The sequence below is a fragment of the Monodelphis domestica genome, chromosome 8, assembly GCF_027887165.1.
Source record: "Monodelphis domestica isolate mMonDom1 chromosome 8, mMonDom1.pri, whole genome shotgun sequence".
NCBI classification, from domain to species: Eukaryota; Metazoa; Chordata; class Mammalia; order Didelphimorphia; family Didelphidae; genus Monodelphis; species Monodelphis domestica.
In genome coordinates, this window is record NC_077234.1 from 10,776,814 (window position 1) to 10,801,725 (window position 24,912).

The window sequence follows — 24,912 nt, forward strand, 5'->3', positions numbered from 1 at the left end:
CCTATGTGGGCCTGTGGCTGTGGAGGGGCCTGTGGCTGTGGGGAGGCCTGTGACTGCGGGGGCCGCACCAACGCCCGGAGAGGAGCTCCACGAGAGGGGCCGAAGCTCCGGGGCGTCGGCCGCGGTCTGGGGCGGCTCACCAGAGGGCCAGGCGCTGCTCCATCTCCTTCAGGAAGCCTCGGTGGAACTCGTAGATGGGGTCGATGTTGGAGAAGAGCAGGGCCATCAGCGGCCCGGGCATGGCCTCCTCCTTGATGACGGCGCTGCGGAACCACTGCGGCACAGACACGGCGGTCACGCGGACGGAGGCCCCACCTGCTGCCCCTCCACGAACAGCTCCCCGCCTGCTTGGGCCGGCCCAACACGGTCTGCCCCCGAAGGGGCCCCGGCGCTCCCTCCTGCCCCCTGGCCCGGCCGCCCTGTCCAGGGTCCCTTCCCTTGGTCTCCCTGGGGTCTGCACCACTAGGGGGCGACAGAGAGGCGCCCGGCTAGGCGGGGGAGGGCCTGCCCAGCTGGGCCCTGTCTGTGGCTCAGGGCTGTGTCGGTTCTAGCAAGCCGGGGAGGGCCCGAAGGCCGGAGATTCCGTACCACCGTGATGACTTCTAAATCCTTCAAGTAGGTCCACTCCGTCGCCAGGATCTCCTTGGCCATAAAGTAGGCCTTGTCCGTCGGGGCGCGCTGAAGGAGACGAGAGAGCGTCAGGCCCCCCCTCGCACAAGGTAAGCGGGCAGGCGGGAGGCCCTCGGCTGGGCTGCTCGCTCCGCCCCAGTCCCGGCTCCAGCCAGTCGCTGAGCTCCGGTGACGCCCAAGAGGTCCGGCTCAGAGCTTGCCTCCAGGCTCCCTGCCCAGCCGCGCCCTCAAATCACGTGACTCGGGAAGAGGATGCTGAGAAATGGACTGTTAGGCTCCGGCCCTGAGCGCCCCCCCCGGGGGCAGAAGCCCGTCCTGTGAGGCAGTCCAGAAGGGCCTCCCCAGACCCAAGACGAGACATCGGCAGGCGCAAAGCCTTGGTCCAGGCCAGCCCTCTCAGCCCGGCTCGCCGACAGGCCCAGAGACAGACCCTGAACCGACCCCTGACAAGGTCCCGGCCGGCCGGCGGCTCTCCAGAGCCCTCCCCTAGCTGGTCCCGCGCAGTCGGACGTCCCCGAGCGGTGCCGGAGCTTCTCCTTCACCCCCCACCGGCCAGCCGCTCCCGGACCGCTCCTTGCGCCGCCCCGTCCTGCCCTTTTCCACCTCCTCGTCGGCCGGCCGGACGCTGCGCCCGGAGCAGCTTTTCTCGCTCTGGACCAGCTTCGACGGGGATTCTCTGCCCGGTTTTCGGCGCGCTGCGGGACGGGCCCGGCACGCTGGGCCTCCGGCAGCGAGGCGCCGGGTGGACTCCTGGAAGGCTCCTGGAAGCGCGGATCGAGGTGGCCGAGAACAGAGTCTGGCTCCTTCCTCACCTCCGCCAGCCGGCCCGGAAGGCCTGCCCGAGCCCTCCGAGCACGTCAGGCAAGGTTCAGCCATGCAGAGACCCGAGCGAGACCCCCTCGGACGCCTCTAGAAGAACCCTCGATAGGCAACCAGAGCCAAGACAGACGAGGGAAGCTGCCTCTGCCAGTCTGCCCCCAGGAGACCCTCAGCTGCCCCCAGGCCCTACGGCTGCCCCCAGGAGACCTCGAGCCCCCAGGAGACCCTCAGCTGCCCCCAGGAGACCTTCAGCTGCCCCCAGGCCCTACGGCTGCCCCCAGGAGACCTCGAGCCCCCAGGAGACCCTCAGCCACCCCAGGCCCTACGGCTGCCCCCAGGAGACCTCGAGCCCCCAGGAGACCCTCAGCCACCCCAGGCCCTACGGCTGCCCCCAGGAGACCTCGAGCCCCCAGGAGACCCTCAGCTGCCCCCAGGAGACCTTCAGCTGCCCCCAGGAGACCCTCAGCTGCCCCCAGGCCCTACGGCTGCCCCCAGGAGACCTCGAGCCCCCAGGAGACCTTCAGCTGCCCCCAGGAGACCTTCAGCTGCCCCCAGGCCCTACAGCTGCCCCCAGGAGACCCTCCACAGCCCCCGAGGCCCAAGGGCGAGGCAGACTTGGCTGTGAAGAAGGGAAGGCCGCCCGGCCCAGGAGAGGCACAGCTCTGGCCACCCCAGCCGTGGCTTTCCTACCTTTCGGATGTGCTTGGCTCTCGCCCATCTCTATTTAAAAAGAGGGAAAAGCACAACAAATCTGGGAAGAGAAATATGGGGGGGTCAGGCAAACCCCCCAGCTAGGAAGGGAAAGATACACAGGCAGGAAGCTTAGTAAAGCCGGGCAGCACTTGGGGAAGCGGCTGCTACAGGAGAATACAAAGAGCACAACCAACCAGGTTTAAACCAGAGCCAAGCCCAGAAACGGGAGGTCCTGGGTTCAAATCTGTCTCCGCGACTTCCTCGCTAGGGGACCCCGATTGTCTCATTCTTGGGGCTCTCTGGCCCCGGAACGGACACTCGGTGTCAATTCTAAGACAGAAGGCAACTTTTAAAACAATAAAGAAACGGAATCGGAAGCCACCTCTTGGTGGAAGCCTGGGCCCTGCGGGGTGGCCGAATTCTGGGGGGCAGAGCCCACTCCAGGCTGGGGGAGGGGCGGCAGGAGCGAACTGGCACAGCCTATGGGGAGGGGGAGGGAGAGAGTCAGCGTCTCAAAACGTCCAAAACCATCGACAGAAACGGTTTCTAGACTTAATGGAAAAAACCAGCAAAAAGGTGAAACGCTGGCAAGCATCCGAGGCAAAGTAAGAAGGCTTCCTGGGCGAGGGAACCAAGGAAGGCTCTCCGGATGGACGGCCGGACAGAGCCGGAGCAGGGGCAGCCGACACAAGCCGGGCCCAGGTGGAAGCGCGTAACCAGTTTGAGTTTCCCCCTCCGTGTCCCGTCTGCCCAGCCAGAAGCAAAAAGGCCTGCTGGAGGCTTCGGAGCCAGCCCGCCGGGCAGAGCCTGACGGGGCCTGCAGCTGAGCCCCGAGGTGGGCTCCGCGCCTGGACGCGTCCCTTCGGTCCGTCCTCCTCCAGGCCGACGGGACACGGAGAGCCGCAGACGGCCGTCTGCTCAGCTGCCATCTTTGCGTCTGCGGATGCCAAGGCAGCCGAAGGGCCCCCGTAGGCCGCTGTCTGGCCTTCCTTCCTGGATCACCGCGTTTCCCTGCTGCTTCCTTTCTTTTCGGCATGCCTGTTTTTACCTGGTCAGATCGTGTCAGAACAACCCGGCTTCCTCGCATTCGTCGGCTGCAGCCGATTTTTTGTCTTCATCCTGTTTGTCCGCCTCCGCTTTAAACAACAAGAGAAGCGACAGACGTAGAGTTGGGAGCTCCTATCCAAATCCTCTTCCGGGGGCTGCTTCATTCCCATGGAAGGTGACGAGTCGAGCTGGTATTTCGGCCCTTTGGCGCTGATCTTGGGTTTTTAAGGTCTGACTTCTTCCTTCCCTTCGTCTGCTTCAAGACGACCCGGGCCCCCCCTCTTGCGCCCTCACCTTTCCTTTGCAGGTTTGCTTCGTGGCCCCCTTTGACCTTGGGCAGTGCTTCTCCCCGTTCCCTCTGGCGCAGGCGATCACGTTCGTCCTCTCCTCTTCAGCGCGTCTTACTCATTAGTTCTTAAAGGTCCACCTCGGCCCCTTTCCAAGAGATTTCTCATGCGGCGATCTGTCCTCCGCTTCTCGGTACTCCGGGCCCTCCTTCTCCGCTCGTCGGCTTTCTCTCTGCACGCTCAGGCGAGCCAGGCTTTTAAGGCAGGGCACTTCAAGAACAACGTCCGTCCGCCCCGCTGTGCGCCCGATCCTGGTGGCCTGCTCCCGCATCCACGGCCCTCCCAGGGACGGCCACTTCCCAGGCACCACATCCCCCAGGCCAGGCCCCAGCGCCCTTCTCCCCTCACAGACCATCTCCTTCCACGTAGGCCTCCTCCCCCAGCCTCTGCAGGCTCCTCGGAGACCAGCGGGGCCACCTTGCCCTTGTGCGCGGGCTCCCGGAGTCCCCCCAAGCCCCGATCCACCCGGGGGCAGGGCTGCCAGGCTCCGCCAGAACAGCTCCCTCGCTCTCCGGCACCCTTTTCACGTCCTTTTGTACATTCAGAAGTTTCTTGCTGGCCTCGGCTGTCCCTGCCCTGCTGCGGGCCTTGGCTACTGCCTTTATTCACTCCTTCTGCCTTTTTCCGTGGTTCCTAACAAATCCCAAACGCTCCAAATGCCTCTTTGTTACTTTTTGGATGTAAGTTAAGCTCAGCCTGGCGGAGGCCCTCTTGGACAGCATCCTGGCTTCCATCCTTTGAAAGCACATTATCCATTTCCGCCTCCTTGTCCTAGTGGGTGCCAATCGTCTGGGCCATCTTTCCTGGATGTTTGAAAGGCTTTTCCCGATGGCAGGTAGAACTGGTGATCTCGGAACTGGATCACTGGATCGCGAAATGGAACGACTCCCCGTCTTGGAGTCCTTTTTATTCGTTTTGGAGGCCATCCGCGAATCCTTTCTACAGTCAGGCTCTCCGGGCCATTCTCTTCCGTTATTCCCGACATGCTGGCACCTCATCCCAGGCTCCCGGGAGGCCCGGGTCTCCACCACCAGGAGGTCCGGCCGGTCCGTCTTCACTTCCTGCATTTTGCGGCTCTTCTTCCAGGGTGCCCCTCCCTTTTCTAGAGTCGTATTCCTGATCCCCATCCCAGGCGCCGCGGCAGCTTCCTCTTTCTTTAGTGTTGCCTGAATGTGCGGCCCATCAGTTCTCTTTCAAACCGCTCCCACTCTGGCGGTTCCCTTCCTGGAGACTTGAGTGCTGGATACGGGCTCGAGGCCGATTTCCTTCTGTGATTAATGTTTTCCCTATTCACTGACTGGTTTGTGTTCAAGGTCGTCGGGTTTCCGTCTTCCTGACATCTTCGATCCTTTCAGCTTGTTGCTTTTCCCCAGATTTCCCTCTTGTCGGCTTTTGCTGGCGGGCCTCAGGGTCCGCGCCCCCAAGACTCCTGGGGGGGTCCACACCCCCGAGGCTCCTGGGGGGGTCCGCGCCCCTGAGGCTCCTGGGGGGTCCAGCCCTGCTGCCCTCCCTTTGCCCGTGTCTGCCCCTGCACTGGCGGGGCTGCCGCGCTGTCTCGTGCTGTCCAAGCAAGCCGCTGCATGCTGGAGTGGGGAAGGAGGGCTCAGCTCGCGGCTTTTCTCAAAGCTTCTTCTGCTTTCTGGGCATCCTGGGCGCTTTGTCTCTGGGGTTCTGGCGTGGTCTGGGGGGAGGGAGGGTCTGTGCCTGCGCCGTGGCCTGGACTCAAGCTCTCTGGCCCCGGCAGGCCAATTCACCCGGCTGAGCCGTGGCTTCTCCATCGTGAGACGAGGACGCCGACAGAGCCTAGCCCAAGCCGACTGCAAACGGACCAGGAGGCCAGCCAGCGGGCTGTGAGGGACGATCAGGAGGTCTCTCCGCGCCTTTTCTCTCAGCTCTTCTCTTCCCCTCAAAGACAACGTTGGGAGGAAATGCCTCCTCCAGGGCTGGTCCTGCTTCGTATTTGTAAATCCAAAAAGCACTCTCGAGAACTACAAACCATCCATCTGCGCCGGCCCGACTTCTCAGGCAGGCGTGTGAGAGGGATGGACATACACAGGCCTGGCAGCAGCCAAGACTTCCAGAGCTCTCGGCCACAGATGGTAGGGGGGTCACACAACTGGGCAGAAGGAGTTACGGGGATCCCTTTGCTGGCTCTGGGAGCAAGACTCTCGTACTGCGGGTAAGCAAAACCAGGCTGCAGTCCTGGGGCACGGTGGCAGGGGAGGAAGAGCACTTGCAGCCCCAGGGGAGCAGGGGACCCCAGGCACAGTTCCAAGGGGGGAAATGACCGCTTGGGCTTACACTCAGACCAGAGCACAGGCTGAGAGGGCATTAAACACGCCTCTTCTCATATCAAAGTGCATTGGAAGAACTGAAAGCAGCTACACAAAGAACCTGAAGCCTGGAACAAGGCTCCCTTCATCACAGTTACTGAGCCCAACTTTAACAGATTTTTAAACTAAAAGAAAAAGGCTAGAAAATGAGCAAACAAAAAAGAAACTCAGCATCAAAAGTTCTTTTGGTGACAGAGTAGACTCAAACTCAGAAGACGACAAAGCCAATACTGCTACATCCAAAGCCTCCAAGAAAAATATGAATTGCTTTCAACCCAAAAAGAATTCATAGACGAGCTCAAAAAGGACTTGAAACAATCAAAGTCAAATGAAAAGATAAAGGAAAATGTGAAATATCTCATGGGAAAAAACAACTGACCTGGAAAATAAATCCAGAATTAAAATTTAAGAATAATTAAAGAATTATTGGACTACCTGAAAGCCATGGTCAAAAAAAGGTATCCTCTTTCAAGACATCATCAAGGAAAACTGCCTTGATAGTCTAGAACCAGAGGTCAAAATAGAAAGAATCTATCATTCACCTCCTGAAAGAGATCCCAAAAGGATAGCTCCCAGGAATATCACAGCCAAATTCCAAAACTCCCAGGTCAAGGTGAAAAGAACAATTCAAATATTGTAGAGCCACAGTCAAGATAATATGGGCTGGACTTGCTCAGACTCACACCCAGTGGCCAGAGGAGCCAGGCTGCCCAAGTCCAGCCTGGCACCATGATCAAATACTTGGTAAAAATGGTTTCCAAATCATGACATCCCCCCACAGCTGGCAATTAAGCCGAGAACACCTTCTTGGTACATCAATGACACAGTCCTGGTGAAGCCCCAGATGAAGGCTGTAGGCCCAGGCAGGGAAGGCTACAGAGCAAGGGAAGATTCAATATTGTCACGTTCTCCCCATTGACGCACACACCGTAGCCAGGACAGCGCAAGTGCCCAGCTAGATCGTTCTGAAAGGCGGGCACACTTGCCGCCCTCTGGGCTGTGGGCGCCGATGTTCCTCAGCTCCCAGGCCTGCTCCCAGGGCAGGGGGAGGAAGCCCAGTGAAGTGGGGGTGGCTGCAGTGGCTGGGGCTGTCAACAGGCCTCGGGAGCACCCTCTCCCCGTCCTCTCCCAGGACTGGATGAACCGTCTGGGGTGGGATGACCCAGAAAGGAGGCGAGTGAGAGCTGGAGGACGTGGGCGCTGGGGCCGGGCTCCGGGGGCTCTACTGTGGGAAGTGACCTTCTGGGCGGTCCTCCCTGCGCCTCCCTGCCCACAGTGGACCACTGGCATGCGGCTCCTTTCTAGTGACCAGACCCGCCGTCTTCCTGGAGATTTCGACAACTGTTTGTATTCATGTCAGAAAGTAAAAAACCAAACTGTGAAAGAGTGACTCTAAACAGGAAATCAAGTCAGGATTTCTCCTTCCCTGGAGGTCAGCTTAGGAGAGGACAGGCCTGCGGGGTGGCAGAAAGATGCACAGATCACTCCCTAGAGCAAGGAGAAAATCACAGGAAGCCCATTTAGGATTTCAGGGTAGGGGCAGCCGGGTGGCTCAGTGGACAGAGCACCAGGCCTGGCGATAGGAAATCCTGGGTTCGAATATGGCCTCCCCCTGGGTCAGTCACTTCACCCCAGTTGCCTTGCCCGTACAGGCTTTCTGCCTTGGAACTGATACTTAGTACTGATTCTAAGGCAGAAAGTAAGGGTTAAAAAAAAACTTTTCAGGAATTAAAATCCATAGAAACAGGATTTTAAAACTGAAAGGAATTTTAGAGACTGCCAAGCCCAATCTGCTCCTGTCTTGGAGGTGGCTGAGGGCTATCTCAGGGTACTGAGCACTGGGCCTGGAGTCAGGAAGACCCAAGTTCAAATCCCACCGGAGTGTGACCCAGGGCAAGTCACTTCACTTTTGTGTACTGAGCACACGCTCATTGACCAAGGAGGCTGCCCAGGGGCGGAGGAGGAGCCAGCGGTCATTTCTGTGGCCAACGTGCCCACTGGTCACTTGCCCTGGAAACTCTCTGGCTGCTCTTTTTTGTTCTTAGACCCTCCTTTCAGCCTCCTTCACCTCCTCAGGGGGCTTTGTGCCTTTTAACTCCCAAAGAACGGGTCTAGCATGGAAAGCAAACCCTCAGCTCCCCACTCCAAGGCCACACTCTCACTGGTCAGGCCTGGGAATCGGGGCCCAAGGCTGGAGAGGAGGGCCTCTGGGGAGGCAGCTTCATTCCAATGCTGCTCGGAGAGGACCGTCAGGCACCACTAACTCCTGCTCACCGGGCAAGAATCCCCCGTGTTCACCTTCGGTTTTCAGCCTGCATTTTCATTTGTCTAAACGGGCCTCATAAGGTGAGGTGTATCCATCACCTGCAGGCTGACAAGGACCATGCCTCCTCCTCCAAGAAGCCCACAGCCTCTGGAGCAATCTCCTGGCACATCAGCACATGGGGGCTCTGCATCCTCCTTTTCAGGCTGCCATTTCCCTCATTTGTTACTTATGTGTTTATGCTTTAATTCTGCTAATTAAAGTTTCTCAAAGACTTCTTGTTCCCCATCTAACAAAGTAAAAGTGGGGCCTAGAGTCAGGAAGACCCAAGTTCAAATCCCACCTCAAACCCTCGTGGCTAGGTGACCTAGTTAAGTCCTCCATAAAATGGGGCTGAGCCCAGCACCCACCCTCCAGAGTCGCTGGGAGATCCAAATGAGTGCCTAACTGGGGCACACAGTAGGTGCTAGATAAATGCTTCTTTCCTTTCCTCCTTCCACCCAACAAACTCATGTGAGGACTGGGGCAGTCAGTGCTGGAGGCCCCTCTGGCTCTCTCACTGTCCCCCGACATCCCAATGCCTCCCCACAGAGCAGTCCAGCATCAGTACTAAGCACCCCTCCCGTTGGAGCACGTCTATCGACACACAGGCAGCATCCTACCTTGGGTCTCGTCTCCTCTTCCTCTTCCACTTGTACACAACCAGCATCGCCCAGGACGGGGCTGAGGAGAGGGGAAGAGCCCCGTCCTGTTGGGCTCAGAGCCACCTGAAAGCTTGGGGGCAGATTCAGGGAACTCTTCGATGACGTGAGGTTAGAATGCTGAGAGCTGTCCTCCGAGAGGCCTGCAATTGGAACAGGAGGGGAGCGTGAACTGAGAAGGCCAGCATTAGGGAGAGGCTATCATTATCATCATCATCATCATTATTTTATATCCTCACCTTCTGCCTTAAGACTCAATACTTGAGTATTGGTTCCAAGGCAGAAGAGAGGTGAGGGCTAGGCCATGGGGGTCAAGTGACTTGCCCAGGGTCACACAGCTGGGAAGTGTCTGAATCTAGATTGGAACCCGGGGCCTCCTGGCTCTCAACCCACTAAGGCACCCAGCCACCCCCACAATGCTTTATTTTTAAAAGAGGGGAAGGAAAATGTGTGAATAGTTAAATAAATTCTGGAACAATAGAATGAAATAAGGCCTGAGAGAAATCCAAACTCTGAGGAATGATGGGCAATTGTTTCCATAAAGATCTAAAGCCATACAAAGTGGAAATGTGGTGTGAGGAAAATAGATCAACGTTTAAGAGTACACTAGAGAAAGTGTGTGTGGTGTATGAGAGAGACAGAGACAGAGAAAGAGAACTAGAGACAGAGAGAAGAGAGGCGAGAGAGAGACAGAGAACTGGAAAAATGAGCCAGATGTGGTCCAGCAAGCAAGATGCCATTATGGACAAACTCTACAGAGAAATTAATTTTCACTGTAAAAAGCTGTAAATGTACGTTGATCTAGTTTTGTTTTGTCAGGAGCAAAAATAAGTTTTGAGCTTTAAAAAACAAAGATTTTTTTATCTCACTAAGATAACTATAATTTTTTCCTAAGCATTTTCTGAGAATTTGTACAAAACCGTACACAAATATAATCATAGACAGGCTAGAACAAAGTGCCAGAAAATCACTGCACTGGGACTAAGGTGAAGGTTATTTGGCTTCCTCCAAGATGGCCGTAGAGGATAGAGATCCCCTCCTGGGGGAGGGCTTTCTCTTATTAAAGAACTAAGAAAGAAATGACAAAGCCATGATGAGGAAAAAGAGGAAGAGCCAAATCCCTAAGCCTAGGAAATGAGGAATCCCTTTTTCAGAGAATCCTTTTTATCGATTTATTCTGCCTTCTCATTATGTCCAGCACTTAGCACTGGCCCATTAAGAGATACTGGCTGTTGATGATAAAGTAACCCAGTAATGATGGGTAAAAAGATGTCAGGATACTCAAAGAAGCACATCACGTCCAGTCATCTGAAACTGCTCCGTTCATTAAAGTTTATTTCAGTATTTTTTTCCACTTCCTTTTTAGCTAGCTTCCATTGTTAATACAATTTCTTTCACTGGCTTCCATTTACTGGCAAACCAAGCTGATGATCATCAACATAAATGATAACGGTAGAAAGTTACCTAATGGGAAATATACCAATGGCCATTTTAGGGGGAGAGAAAAGACCTCCCACTGGCCTCTAAAAATAAATATATTCGACATTAGCCAATTTTAAAAGGAAAGCTATAGTTCTATTTATTTTTTTCTACATGAATCAAGATTTTTTAAAAACACTTTTTAATATTGTCTCAATGACTACTAATGCAATTAGTAAAATGTATAGTCTCTTGTTCAAACTTTTAGGGAAAACGTTTTTAAAAAGTCCTATAATTTCTAGCTTCTTGGCTCTTCTATTTCTCTTAATTCCTAATCTCCTTGTTCCCAGTCAGGAGCCTCCTTGGGCTCTGGATCACCTCCCTCTCCCCTGCCTATTCTGTGGCAACTTGGAGCATCCTTCTGGAGCAGAGACTGTTTCTGGAATCTACAGAATCCACTTTAGCCTCTAAATAAACACTTCACATATGGAACCAAGTAGGATATACAATGTGTGGCCAGCGCAGTCCAGGTCAGCAAGATGGAGAGGGGGAATGAGACTGCTGAGCTATTCGTCTTGTTCATCAGTTTTGAGCCCACAAAGCTGAGTAACTTAAGCAGTAAAATGCAGCAGCAAAAGCAGGAGGAGGAAACTTTTATTTTCACATTGACAAATTCAGACATCTAAGGAAGCCTGGAACAGTGTTAGAAGAGGTTCAGCTATCAGACCATCTGAAGATTCGCTATAAATGCTCAGCAAAAAGGCCATTTTTTCCTACTGTAATCATTTGAGTTCAGCTAGCTTTCAACCCAGAAAAGTGTTCACCCAAACAGAAAACCTAGACAACAAGATAGAAAACCACTCATGAAAAATCAGTTTATTGGAATTGGACTTATTGGTCATACATTTCAATTAAAATCAATTAGCAACCCAATACGTGGCAACAAAATTCCCTCCCTTGCCCGTCGCCCTCTCCTATCAAAAAAAATGACTCCCTTTCTTGTGTTAACAGGATCGTATTTACCACGGCCAGGGCTCTGCTCTACTCTGCACAGGTTTTCTTGCTCCTCGTGAAGGCCAATGTGCCCAGGATTCAAGACAGTGCATTTCTTCTCGCCAAGGCCTGCCTTCTTCCAACGGCACACTCTACTGCTAACTCATCACTTTTGTGAAGCACGATGAGAAAGAGAATGGCCTTCTTGACAAATCTGAGCTCTCTGCTAAAGTGGCTTCTTGCTCTACATTCCAGGGTTCTTGTACCAGAATCTGTTCTTTCTTTAATGGGCCAAATTACAAAAAGTGGAACCGTACTTTTCTACTTTAAAAAGGAAAAGGAAAACCCAACAGCTAAATGTTGTCTTTATGCCCATTACTGTCAATTGTCCACTGGCCAGAGTCCATAGATTCTTCTCCACGTGAAAGAGGCACGCATGGGGTTGGAGGAGGAAGGGAAGCACGGGAACTGCCATTTCCTAGAGAAGTCCCTGGTGAGGGAACTCCCTCCACTAATGTAGGCCAGGTCAGTGCCTTTCCTGAAACTTAGGGAACTGCCCAGTGTACTGAAATGCCGAATGATTCCCCTAGGCTCAGCCCTGGAGTCTGTCTTACAAGAGATACTCTCCAAATGTAGCTTGTTTGTTTGTTTAAAGCTTTTAGGAATTCGTGTTTCCCTAAACCCGACACTGCAATAATTTAAAAAGAGCCAGCATGGATGTTGCCTTTTGCTGCAAGAAATTTTAACTGACAGCAAAAATTAAAAGTTTAAATAAAGTTGAACAAGGAATAGTGAAGAGGGCAATTATTTCAGAAAGGGTCTAAAGATGTGCAATTGACAGACTCATGAAAACAGGCTTACAATTCAATAAAACAGGTCTCTGGAAACCCTCTGTTTAAGCAAGCACAAAGGGAAGAACTCTGTTGACTTCGTGAGTCACTTTGATAACAAATAGAAGTGACTTTACTGAAAATCTGACCTCCGACGTCCCCCTCCCTACATCATCTACTGGGAAAACAAAATGTATTTACACCCAACTTTGGAAGAAGTCATTCATCAGCTAGGTAAAATGAAGAATACCTGAGACTCAGAGCTCCAGCCAAGTGGGCCTATTTCTTCAAATGGAGACAATGAGGAATTCTCGGATTGCCCAAACGAAATCCTTCTGTACAACCTGAGCGAAGTGCTTGAGGATTTAGGTTCCACTGCAGTCTACACTGCCGCTGGACTATTCACTTTCACAGCTGGAGAAGACAGTCGTTGTCAGCCTAAGCTGGGCAAAGGAGCTTCTGCAGAGGGGAGGCCCACAACGGAGTCCCTTTGGACAAAGAAATCCGTAACCTCGGAGAACACTGGGAATTTTAGCTTCAGGATTAGAACGCTCTGGGTTCCAGCTTACCTTCAGTTTTCCCTTCAAAGGCTTGACTTAAATTCATCTACTTAGATGATGTGAGATAATGATTATAATGAAAGATAATTAAGTTAAATTTCTTTATTATTTCACCCATTTCAATTCTCTTTTCCTTAAAAATCCTCTTTCGTAAGCATTTCAATGACCCAGCAAAACAGCTGTTTCTTGTAAACAAGACCAGCAAAAGCACTTGAGATGTAGAAAAAGTCATGCCCAAAAATGCTGCTTGTTTCTCTCGTAAGCCAAAGTTGGGTGTGTGGCTTATGAGGAGGGGCAGATGGCTGCAAACATCAGGACACAGTGAGCTGGAAAGAGGAAATGGGGGCGGGGGAGGCGCCCCAACACTGCAGACTGTGAAGCAAGATGGATAAACCTACTTCTGTCTCCAGGCCACCAGGAAGACACCGTATGGAACTAAGGATCACAAAAGTCTATGATTGCCAACAACTTGGGTAATATGGCATCAGATGAAGGCTCCTTCATTTTCCCAAGCTATTTGTAGCTAGGTTGTTTGAAGGAAAAACGAGGCCACAGGATTCCTATTTTGGAAGTATTCTTCCCAATTCAGTACCATTTTCCACAAAGGAAACAGAAGAATATGACAATGGGCACATCTGTTTTTCTGGAACAAGAGAGAAAAGACCCTAAAGCAAAATGGTCAAACTGAATAAACTTAAACCAGGTTTGATTTCATTAGAAATTAAGGAAAACTGAACTGTTTTATCCCCAAAGTACAACCCATAAAGTATGAGCCGTTCAGTCTTGAACTTTCCTAGAGAAACATTTCAACTATTCCAAGAATTTCCGTGCTGGACGAGGCTTTGGAGATTGACTGGGCACTTACTTCTCCACCAGTCCCTTGTGGGTCATGATGTCAGGAAGGACCTTGGCTGGAAGGACGTGGACAGCCTGCCACAAGAAGGCCCCAGGCCCAGTGGGGCATTATGGGCACAGAAGATACTGAGGCCTGTGGGTCCAGACAAAGTGGAGCTTCCAAACATGGTACCCACAATCCCTGCCTCTGCCGCCAGTCAGCTGGCATGTACTTATGTGGAATCCATTGCATGGCCAACTCTAGGTTGGGCACGGTAGGGCATACAAAAGTCTAAGACAGTATTCCTAGATTCAAGGATGTTAGGGCCAAGCTGTAGAGTCATTGGGAAATGCCAAAGCTTATATCACTCTAAATTGTGTGGCATATTAAGGGTGCTGTAAAGAAGGAGACCAAGTCTAGAGCAACCAAGGAAGCCTTCTTGGAAGAGGTAGAATTCAGGCTGGGCCTCAAGGGATAAATACGGAAAAGTACTTGGACAGAGACTTCCCATGGTACCCCAAGGTCTCCACACCTAGAAAGCAGCCTGCAAACGTCTAAAAGCAGTAGCAGCAGCAGCAGCAGCAGCAGCGGCGACGGCGGCGGCTTCCTGGGCTCCCCAGGGTCCGGCTGGCACCTTACAGGGTCAGTCTTCTAAGGCCATGCTAACTTCTGCTGCTACTGTAGAGCCACACGTGACCTTCCCTGAGGAAAGCCGTTTTACGTCAAAACACTGGACGTTCACGGATAGAGATTATCAGGTTTTGAAGAAGAGCGTCATACGAAGTTGATGTTGATGTAAAAGGGAAGCCACCTCACCCAAAACACACAGACACACACAACACCTTTTTGGGACCTCATTTTCCTTCTTTTAAAAAAATCCTTACCTTTTGTCTTAAAAATGATGTGAAGAACTGATCCTAGGGCAAAAAAGTGGGAAGGGCTAGGCAAGTGGGGTTAAGCGACCTGCCCAGGGACACACAGTGCGGAAGTAGGAAACCAGATCTGACCGTCTGTCTCTAGGCCTGATTCTCTATCCACGTAGCCATGAGCTACCCAAGTCAAATTTCTACCAAAAATGGAAATACAATTGGAAACTTTTGACTCTGGGATTTGTTTGCTACTGTAATTAATTCACTGGATTTGATAGGATGGAATTTAAATGAATTAGAAGAATGCAAGAAGTAACGGTCCTATTTATTCTGTAATCACTAAGAGAAACAGTACTTCTTGGTGGGATGCTAAAGGTGTCTACAGCTAACCCATGTTTTGAAACTCCTTAAGTACTCTAAAGGGTCTGTAGTCTCATGGATTGGGATGTTTCCCCCCATGGTGTGGAGAGCAGCTCTTTCTGGGTGACTCTTTTCCATGACCTCCCATAAACTCATCATTGAAAAATGTTAAAGATACAAGTACAAGGTACTGCATACACGAGTGCTAATTATTTCTGAATCTACTTAAGTTAGACTATGGCAAACAGAGTACAATTTCTATACACAGCTAACAAGGAAGTCTGAATGAAGGAGGAGGCATTTCCCTGGTTTTGGTTTTGGGGGTTTGGGTTTTTTGTTTTGTTTTTATATCTTGACTGTTTAAATAGAGAAATATAGCAATCAACTTAAAGATGGGAAATATTTTTAAATGTCATTTTCCTCCATTAAGCATTAATCTAGGAAATGAAAAACATTAATCCAAAGATATCCAGAAACTTTAGAAAAATATCATTGTTTAAACCTACAGTGTAAATAAATAGAAGGGGAAAAAAGCTAAAAAGTCCATTTTGTCATTTATAATAAATGTTTCCTTATTTTATTGCATAAACAATGAAAAAGTTCGGAGTTAGTACATTTCTGCAGACTTATAATCAGTAATTTCAACAGAAAACAAAAATGTAAAAGACCCCCAAAACTAGCCAACCAAAATGTCTCTTGAATGATCAAGTTTCAATGTATTAAGAAATTCCAGCTCCCCTTATCTTCCTTTTAACAGTGAAAGAATTGCATGCAGAATGAAAACGGAAACATACTGTGCTTTTAAGTCTGTGAAGCTCTCTAAAGCTAAGCAATAATTCAGAGGGAAAGTCCAGGACTTGGGTCTGAAGAGGGAAGAGGTCAGTCAGAGCCACCTACTATCATGGGCCCTGAGTCAATGGCTCTTCCTTTATAGGCACATCTAGGGGACAAATTACATTCTGAAGTGAGAAAAATGAAGAATAAAATTATAGTGATATCATACTTCAAGGAACTTACAGTGAAACAAATATTCTCAAATTTGCAAATGGTGGATCCTTAAATACTGATTTTTAAAACCCTTTCCCCCATGAAGCTGCCGTTCAGTTTATGGGAGAGCTTTGCTAAGATCTCTCTGAGAGGGAGGGGATACATGTTCCTGAAGACTTGAATTAGTGGTGTAGCTTTCACTCTGTATGTGGTATATCCTGTATACTCACCCTCACAGCATTTAGGATGGATTTAAATTATTCCTAGATGCAGAGAAATTCTGCAAGACTTTGCATTAAAAATGTATGGCGTACCTTCTACTTCAACACTGAACAAGACCTCTACTGACATCAAAGACAGAATGACAATAATGGGAAGGGCTTACCAACAGGTTTGTACCCAAACAATCCATGTATATAAAATGCATGTGCGTGTGCATGCGTGTGTGCATGCATGTGCGTGTGCGTGAGTGTCCCAGGTTCCGGAGAGGCACTGGAGTTTAAAATGAAGGAACATCAACTCTATTTTCATTATCATAACAAGGCACATGAATAAGTGATTAGTCTACAGCACACAGTATGTGCTGCCACAGCCAATACTGGGGCAGTCAATTTGCACCCCACAATTAAGTGCTCCTCCTCAGCAAAGCCTTTACGCTACTCCATTCTGGCGCTACCACACCAACTGCCGGACTTTCCGATGACTAACCAGAACGCTTGGCTCGGTCTCTGCTCAACAACAAATGCCTCTGAGGCCGGGGGGCTGGCGGCTGCTCTCGGTGCTTTGGGGAGGCCGCCGCACACAGACCAGCAGCTGCAGCAAACTGACTCACGAGGACGACTCTAGCTCCCGGGCAGAAATCTCCTCGACGTGTGCATTTCACACCTCACTTAGCACAGCACCACGGACGCTGCCCTCCGTCCAGAACACAGATTTGTGGCCAAACGCACTACGGAGCTCTTCGGACAACAGAAGGGCCAGGCATCTGCTCAGACTCAGAGCCACACACGCACAGGAAACGACACCATTTTCCAGAGACCCTAAAAGCTGGAGGGGTGGGGGCGGGGAGGAGAGAGACGAGAGCCGGGAGCTTCCTTGGCCTTTGTCCGACATTAAGCATAAGCTCTTGGCTAAAATCCTACAGCAGAGCTAGCTAAATGAAAGTCTGAGCGGACAACAGGAGACTTCAGTCTGTAAGGCAATATCCTCCGGGATCTCTTGGTTTCACTTGATAGTCCAAGCTTTGGAGAAAGCTGAACAGAGAAAGTATTCAGTCCAAATGGGCATTTTTAGGAAGAAACACCAAACAGCAACTTCTGCACTGGAAAAGAACTCTGCACATATTTTCTAGCACCTGAATAAAGGCCTCGAGAGATCGCACGGCACCTGCCGAGCGGAGTGGCCAAGCTCACCTGCCCGCTCCCATCCTCTCTCCAGCGCCACTCCTTCAGGCTGAGCATAAGCAATGGGCAGCGGAGGCCAAATCTGCCCTTTAGTAAAAGTCAGCATTGTGAGAGCAGCCCACAGCCCTGGGGCCGTTCTGTTTGTGGGAGGAGGCGGATGGAGACTGTTTAATCACATAAAAGTCCGACACAGCATTGAATGGTCCACCAGGAAGGCAACTAATGGGAAATCCCTCGAGCCAGGGAGAAGTGCTGCGTATACCCAGCAGCTTACATAAAACTTGCCAAAGAGGCGGCTTTCCCAGCCCCACTGCTGTTACCTCAAAGAGCTGGAAACAGAAAGGGAAGAGGAAGAAGGAGGCCCCTTTAGTCACATATCACTCCTTAGCACTATCGACAAGCAACACGCTGCTCCTCCTCCCCAAGCTCTTGGCACAGATGTGGCGGAGCCCAGCCCAGAAAGGCCGTCCAATAGTCTGAAGGGGGGAGCAGACAGACCCCCAGGGGGACAAAACCAGGGAGGAGGCCATCAGCAGACACTCTGAAGCACACAGGCTGGGAAGCAGAAGAGCCTCCAACATCAGCCACTCCAGAAACTGACCTCAGGCCTCTGAACTTAAGGATGCTGGTGAAGAAGGAAAATCCTCCGCAATTGGCAACTGTCCTCTCGGCACTCCCTCCTTCCGCTAAGCAAGGTCAGTCTGACAAAACTCAAAGGGGCTGGAAGCAAATGACAGCCAGGAAGGAATTCAAGTATCAGCCTTTCTACTCAGCAACAATGTGACCTTGTGAGCAGCTATGTAAAATTCCTACAGATCAGGATGGAAAATGTTCCGCCCCCCCCACCCCCAAGCAACGGCTGAATAGAGCAATTCTCTCCAGGAAAAGAATTCCGTGAGAAATAACTGGCAGGGAAAGAGAAGGCACCTGCTGTTTGGGGAGGAAGGGGACATCAGTGGAGCTTGGAACACCTAGAACCCTAGGATACTCTAGAGGAACATGTGGGTGGGGGGGTCCTATGGATTTTTAAAACCTATTTTGGTAACTATATTCCAATGCCATTTTATTTCACACATTATTCTGCAACATGGTCCACGACACAAAAAACATTAGGCACCCCGGCTCTCAGGGAGAAGACCTCCTACCTGGAGATGGGGCTGGCCAAATTACAGCGGAGACTGCTTCTGAGTATATAAAGCAAGTTGCCAGAGCCTTACGAGTTTAGACACGCTAATCTCTGCTAAGCCTACTGGTCAACATTTGTAAACAGGGACAGTCGCTTCAAATCTGAATTCCTCAAGCATCATTTTACGAAGACACTTCTGCGTGGTCCCCCAAGCCCCTGGGCCCCTCCTACCACCATGGAGGGCAGCCTGGGACAACCCCTGGGGAGGCTTTCTCGGGCACGAACTCTCTTCTTCAGCCTGTAGGTGCATAAAGGCACGGGCACAAATTCTCCTTTCTAGGGGGAAAGACAAGACTTGCTTCCTTGATTCCCCCATGGCTCTAACCAACAAGGCTATGTCAACTGGGACAGCATCGACCAGAAAGCATCCGGCTCGCGCTGCTGGGACACCACCCCATCATCCGGAAAGCCAGCCTGTCGGGGCCTTTGCCTTCCTGCTCCCCGGCCCTCTGAACCCCCCTGACTTAGTTCGCAGCCTCATGATCACGCTGCGGTCGCTGGGAATAAGACAACTAGCACTTTCCTACCCTATGTTTGTGACTAAAGCCGCCTGATGGACCGGGGTCCACTGTGCCTGCAGCTGTTGCTTGCCCTGCCTGCTAACGAATGCCAAACGGGGCGACCTTTCCAGAAGGACTGGAATGCATTTTCGGGTTCTATTCCTCCCCCTACATGGCACACCGCGGCACTGCTGCAGCAGCTAAAGTTATGAAACAAAACGCACCTTTTGGCACTCTGTGGGAGACCCCAAAATGTTTGTGGGCGCCCCCTTGGGACACAAGCTCCCCCTTCCTAAACTGCCTCTCAAATCATGATCTAGGGCAGCAAATTCAAGTGAGTTCACTAACCTGGCCCAAAAAAGTCCTTCATCACTTATTCATAGGGAACATCTCCTGTTAAAAGGCCCTGGGGCACGGCAGCTGCTTAGCTTTATTGATCACGGGCACTGGCCAGGGCTAAGGCAGCTGCCGATGGAGTGGAGAGAAAGTCACACTTGGGACTCGGCAGGGACTAGCAGGGACGGCTCTTCCCGACTGCCTCCAGGCACAGAGCGCACAGCTGTCAATGGGGTCCAACCCGGAGGTTCTGAACCTTCCACACCCCCAAAAGAGGATTCAAGGCATAGGCTGGGGGCTGGGGGAAGTTCCTGGGGCCCTGCAGCAGCGTCTCCTGCGCACGCCCGGTCAGTGGCTAAGGGGAATCTGCTCTGCGGGCTCTTCCTGGGCCAGATTCTTGAGATTCTTCTGGAAATCAAACATGAACCTCTCGCTATCTGCCTGTGCAAAGGGGTTGCTGAAGAAGAGGTTCACGTCTAGGGGGGCCTCCGGGTCGGAGTCCCAGGAGTCCGTCTCGGTGGTGCTCGAGTCCTCGGTCGTGGTGGGAGGACAGCTCAGCTGCTCTAACTGGTCAAGGATGTCCGAGAACTGAAAGGCTGAGCTGCCCTCGGAGCGCACCGAGTAGGCGGGGAAATTGACCATGGAGCTGGCCTCGGACTGGTTGGCCAGCGGCATGTTGAGGGAGCTACTCTCCGACTGGTGGTTGAGCAGGGAGCTCGTTTCCGAGGGGCTCAGGAGGCTCTGCATGCGGCTGGCCCGGGCTTTCACCTCGAACAGCTCCGACGTGTCGGATGGCCGCGCGTTGCCATGGAAATCGCTCTCTCCCGCCAGCTCAAAAGCCTCCTCCTCCAACTGCCTATCTACCGTGGAGTACCTGTCTGGGCTGGCCTGGCCTGCCCGGGCCCCGCTAGGAGAGGCCGAAAGGCCTTCCTGCACAGCTACATAGCCGTAGGCATAGGAAAACGCCTCGGATCCTCCGGCAAAGAAGGAAATCTCGGCCGGGTCGTCATCGATAAATTCTTCCGACACCTGCAACTGGGAGTTTGTCAGTGGGAAAACGGGGGCAGCCCGGAGGCCGTGCCTGTTACAGTGACCGTCGGCAGCGGAAGTGAAGGCGCCCGGGGCCGCGCCACGCTCCCCATTGTCGCTGGATCGCGTCAGCCCCCTGCCCCTCTCTAGAGCTAGCCCAAAGGCGTCCCTGGCGGGGGGACCCGGACGAGGGGAGCTGTAACTTCTGGCAACATGACAAGACCCAACACCTTGGAATGACTGCAGGAGCGGAGATCCGCCCGGCGGCCCCGCCTTCTGCTCGGCCTCTTCGGCGGACGGGCCGCTGCTCCTTTTGGCCAGAGGTGCCTTGGAGGCCACAAAGGCACGGCTGCTGTCCATGCAGGGGGGCAGGTCAGCGGCAGGGCCCGGGTGGAAGGAGGCATCTGAGGAACACGGAGAGCCGGGCAGTCGGGAGCCCTCGGTATAGGAGATGCTCTGGGGATCAAAGGGGGCACACAAAAGGACCTGGTTATCTACACGGTCACCCAACCCGTCAGAGCCGCCGCTTTCACTGAAAACGGCCCCTTGTGTCCTCTGAGAAGCACTCGCTGGCCAGAGCGACTGGCCTACCAGAGGCTTACGGACAGTTCTGGGCCGCAGTCCGCCATCTTAGCTGGCAACTGCAGGCTGAGCAAGGAAAACCCGCCGCCAATGAACACCTGCAGGCTCTGACTCGCTCCAGGGGCTCTTAGAGGCAAGCATCGTTGGGGGCATTTCAATGGAAACAAATCCTGCGCATCACACAGAAGGCAAGCTAAATGCTTCCTTGGACAAGTCTGGGCCTGCTTGCCGAGCTTTAGGAAAATGACGGCATGACTAAAGTCAAGCACAAACTGGGGGGTGCTCATTTAGGAGGTAAAACTTGGGGCTCCGTGATGCCGTTTGATTTCGGGGCGACTTATACCTTGGTTTCTGGGCCAAAATGACAAGCTTCCCGAGTGCACTCACAACATCTTTTGGCAAAATCACTGGAGATGAGGACTGCAGGCAGGACAAAATGCCCAGCACACCGATCAGCCCGCGAATGGAGAGGACCAGAAGCCCCCTTTCAAAGGGGCGAAGTCTGCTCCCACGACATACCGAAAACGGGCTCTCCACGCACTGAGGGGCCAGACTCACCTGTTTTGGCCCATCTTTACTCAAAGGTCGACTGGCGATTCTGGCCTTGCTGTGCCTTCTGCAGAACAAAGGAGAGGTCATCAGAAGCACGGACGCGCCGGACGGCCATCCCGCCACATCACTGGTGGCCCCACACGACCGCCTTCTCCCCAGCGGTGACCACAGAAATGCAGGCAAAAGCGAGCAACCCAAGCCCACGTGATTCCCTAAATACAAGAGCCTGAAGCGAGCAGCGCCAGAGGTCATGAGAAGCCAAGCATCCGGTGCCAGGGCCAGCCTCGGCCCCTCAGCGGCCACAGACAGTAGCCCGGAGCACCGTGCCCAGTCACAAAGCTGATGTGACAGGGACGACTTCGAGCTCGGCCTTCCTGACTCCACAGCCAGCTCTCTGGTCGCTGCTCCACAATTCCTTTCCAAAGGGAAAAGCATGATCGGGAAACAAAGAGCCGTTCTGTAGCTGAAATGATTCCAACGATCAAAAGTGACTCCTTAAGAAAAACAAACCAAGCAGAACAAAGAAAAAGCAAGGTCCCGGAAGCCTCAGAGCTGGGCCCGCTGTCAGGAAGACCTGAGCTCAAATCCGACGTCAGACAGTTCCTCGCTACGTGACCTTGGGTGAGTCACGTAGCCTCTGTTTGCCTACAGTTTCCTCAACTCTAGAACAGAGATGAGGGGGCAGCTGGGTGGCTCAGTGGAGGGAGAGCCAGGAGGTCCTGGGTTCCAATCTGGCCTCAGACTCTTCCCTGCAGGGTGACCCTGGGCAGGTCACTTGGCCCCCGCGGCCTAGCCCCCACCACTCTTCTGCCTTGGAGCCCATACGCAGTATGGACTCCAAGACGGAATGTCAGGGCTTAAACAAACAAACAAACAAATAAAGCAGAGATGATAAGCAGCGGCACGCTCCCGGTGGTTATTGGGAAGCAGTAAGAGAGCGTTGTAAAGACAAAAGCAGGCACTAACAAACGCTGGTCTCCTCCTTCCCCAAGCAAAGCCACTTGAACGAGCAGGCGACTGTGAGGCCGCGTTCTCCAGGCGAAGTGGAGCACAGAGCAGGCCCTCAGAACGCCTCCAGATACCGACAAGTACTAAGCAAAGGCCAGCAGGCAGCAGCTGCGCCAAGTCACCAAGTCGGAGGAAAAGGAGAAGCCAGACGGGGAGGGAAAACACTTTGAGACCAGAGGAAGGGCTAAGGCGAGCACGGCTGCCTGGGGGCCTCGTACAGCGGCACGGAGGGCCCTCGGCGGCTGCCTGACAAGACAGGAGCGGACCGTGCTCAAGGCTGGGCCTTCGGACGATGGCCCCACCAGGCTTCCCAGCAAGCGCATCTCCCCGCCCAGGCGTGCATCCCATCACAAAAGAGGCGCTCTGGGCCACTGTGCCTTTCCCCCAAGGCACCGAGACCCCCAGCCCGCAGGCCTCACCTCTCATAGGGCGTTTTCTTCATCCCGCTGTCTTTCACATAATCCACCAGCTGTCTTTGGGTTCTCCCACTGTGGACAAGGTGCAGAGGTTGGGTGGGAACAAGCGTCTCCCGGCACCTCCCCACGCCCCAAGGGGCAAGCCTGCTCTCCAAATAATCTTGCCGAGCCCTTTTCCAAAGCTCTTGAGCTCGCGGATGGAGCACTTGGTATGTGGCGCAGCTCCGTGTCTTACCTAAGCGTGGGCGCAGTACACGATCCCCCGGCAACCGAGGGGGAGGGCCGAGAGAGCCGCCTACCTGTATCGGAACGAAGACCCTCGGCTGAAGAAGACTGCTTTGGCTTTTGGCTTGGGCTGATCAAGGAGCCTGAAGAAGGTGTGATACTCGACACAGATCTTCCAGAAGTTCTTACACTCATCTCGACTCCCCAAGAGAAATTCCAACGTATCCTGATGTGGGCCCTAGAAATGAAGCACAAGGACTCGAGCGATTATATAAGGAACAAGGGGTTGAAGACACAAGAAAGTAGCTCCAGAAACAAACCACACCACCAGCAAGGGCAACAGGGCAAGAAACAGCCAGGCAAATTCCTCCTTGGCGTATACTGTAGCCAGCTTTGCTAAATGCAAAAACAAGGATGCCTCTGAAATACCATGTAGCTGCTTCTAATGCTTTTAATCACTCAGTCTGCAGTGAGCCCTCCTTAAGAAGACGGGCACCCCACTTTGTTCTCTACTTGGATTTTCCTGTGATCCGCACGTGCCGGTGGCTCTCCAAAGGGACTGAATGAGCAAAGGAGGCTTTGATGTCCACTCCCTTCGAAAACAAAACATCTGCAGACCAGCCTTGCCTCTGACTGATCTCCCATCTCCCTGCCCTCTGGTTCTAAAGGCCAGTCCTCAAGCATCACTGACAAGACGGCGGCCCGAGGCGGAAGGGTAGCCGGCCCTTTCTTTGTTCACTGCTCTGGCCAATGGGTCTGGCGCCCTCCATGGCAGGCCTGGCAGAATAACGCCCTCTGAAAAAATGAAGCCCAACTATTGTGAAGCCTTTCGATGTGTCTGCTTCCACCCAATCTGCAAAATGAACAAAGCGCTGTTTCCCACATGGCAGTCGTCTGAGACGCACGTGGACAAAGAGGCCTGGTTCTTCCTTTAGGATCGTGCTGGATGAGTCTTCACCCTGTGGGTGGTCCTGGTCAATGCACTGAGCCTCCAGGCTTCGGTCTCCTCAGCTGCAAAGCCATGAGTTCCGCTCAGTAATGCACGGGCCAGTGAGGGCCTTCTGACTGGAGCCTCTGGGGATTCTCGATGGGTATCTGCCTGTCCTTGAAAGGGATGCCATATACCCAGCAGACAGATTCAGACAAGGCTGCTTTTCGGAAGCAGATGACCACAAAGCAGATGCCTCCGAGTGTTTGAGAAAAGGGTGGGACAAAGAAGTAATACAACGAGCGGTAACACTTACATGGACTTCTGGGTGAAGTTTAATAAGAAATCTTTTCCTCTTAAAGCTCAGTTTGCGGACTTTGGACCAATTGAAGGTATTAATTTTGGTGTTACCCTAACATAAAAACAAAACAAAAGATTATATGAGGACCTCCCCAAGCCCCCCACACTCAAACTCCATCCTCAATCAAATGACTGATATAATTTTACCAACTGGATAGGTAATAAATACAAAATATACCAATTCGAACCTAATGTTAACTGTCTAGTGCTGGGTCCGAGCTAGTTCTCCTTGTAACTCAAATCCGTTGTAAGGCTCTGAAAACAGAACATCTGTATTAAACAGACACAAAGACATGAGAAGCAAATGGAGGCAGTAGCTAGATTAAGATCAGGCGGACCTTGTGAAGAAAATGGAGAAGATGAAGATAACCATAAGATAAGTCTGTCTAATAGCAAATAACATGCTTACTTTGCGAATGGAAGATGAACAATCTGGGTGAGAGGTGACAGGGAGGGGGTTGCCATATGGGTGAAAGAGAACTGGGGAGAGCTAATATTCAGGTTTAGGTAACCATAGCTTAAGCAATTGATTTAGTCTGTAGTTGTTAGAGTCAAAGAAAAGTACTGATTGGGCAGCTAGGTAGCAATGTGAATAGAGTGCCAGGCCTGGAGACAGAAGGTCCTGGGTTCAAATTTGGCCTCAGACACTTCTTAGCCTTGTGCTTCTGGGCAAGTCATTTAACCCCAACCGCCCAGCCCTT

The 24,912-nt window shown here is 52.4% G+C and overlaps 1 protein-coding gene across 4 annotated transcripts in view; it reads right to left on the reverse strand.

Annotated features, from left to right (window-relative positions):
• Positions 1-24,912, reverse strand: part of FARP2 (FERM, ARH/RhoGEF and pleckstrin domain protein 2) — an 85,995-nt gene that overhangs the window by 9,110 nt on the left and 51,973 nt on the right. For all 4 annotated transcript variants that reach the window (XR_008914271.1, XM_056808604.1, XM_056808603.1 and 1 more), the window contains exons 9-16: positions 24,168-24,263; positions 22,998-23,161; positions 22,702-22,770; positions 21,281-21,338; positions 20,371-20,596; positions 8,795-8,976; positions 589-678; positions 141-274 (exon numbers count right to left, since the gene is read on the reverse strand). Coding sequence is in view for 3 of the 4 variants with exons in the window: in XM_056808604.1 (XP_056664582.1) it covers positions 141-274; positions 589-678; positions 8,795-8,976; positions 20,371-20,596; positions 21,281-21,338; positions 22,702-22,770; positions 22,998-23,161; positions 24,168-24,263 (1,019 nt within the window). In the remaining variant the exon portion in view is untranslated. The remainder of the gene's footprint in view (positions 1-140; positions 275-588; positions 679-8,794; positions 8,977-20,370; positions 20,597-21,280; positions 21,339-22,701; positions 22,771-22,997; positions 23,162-24,167; positions 24,264-24,912) is intronic.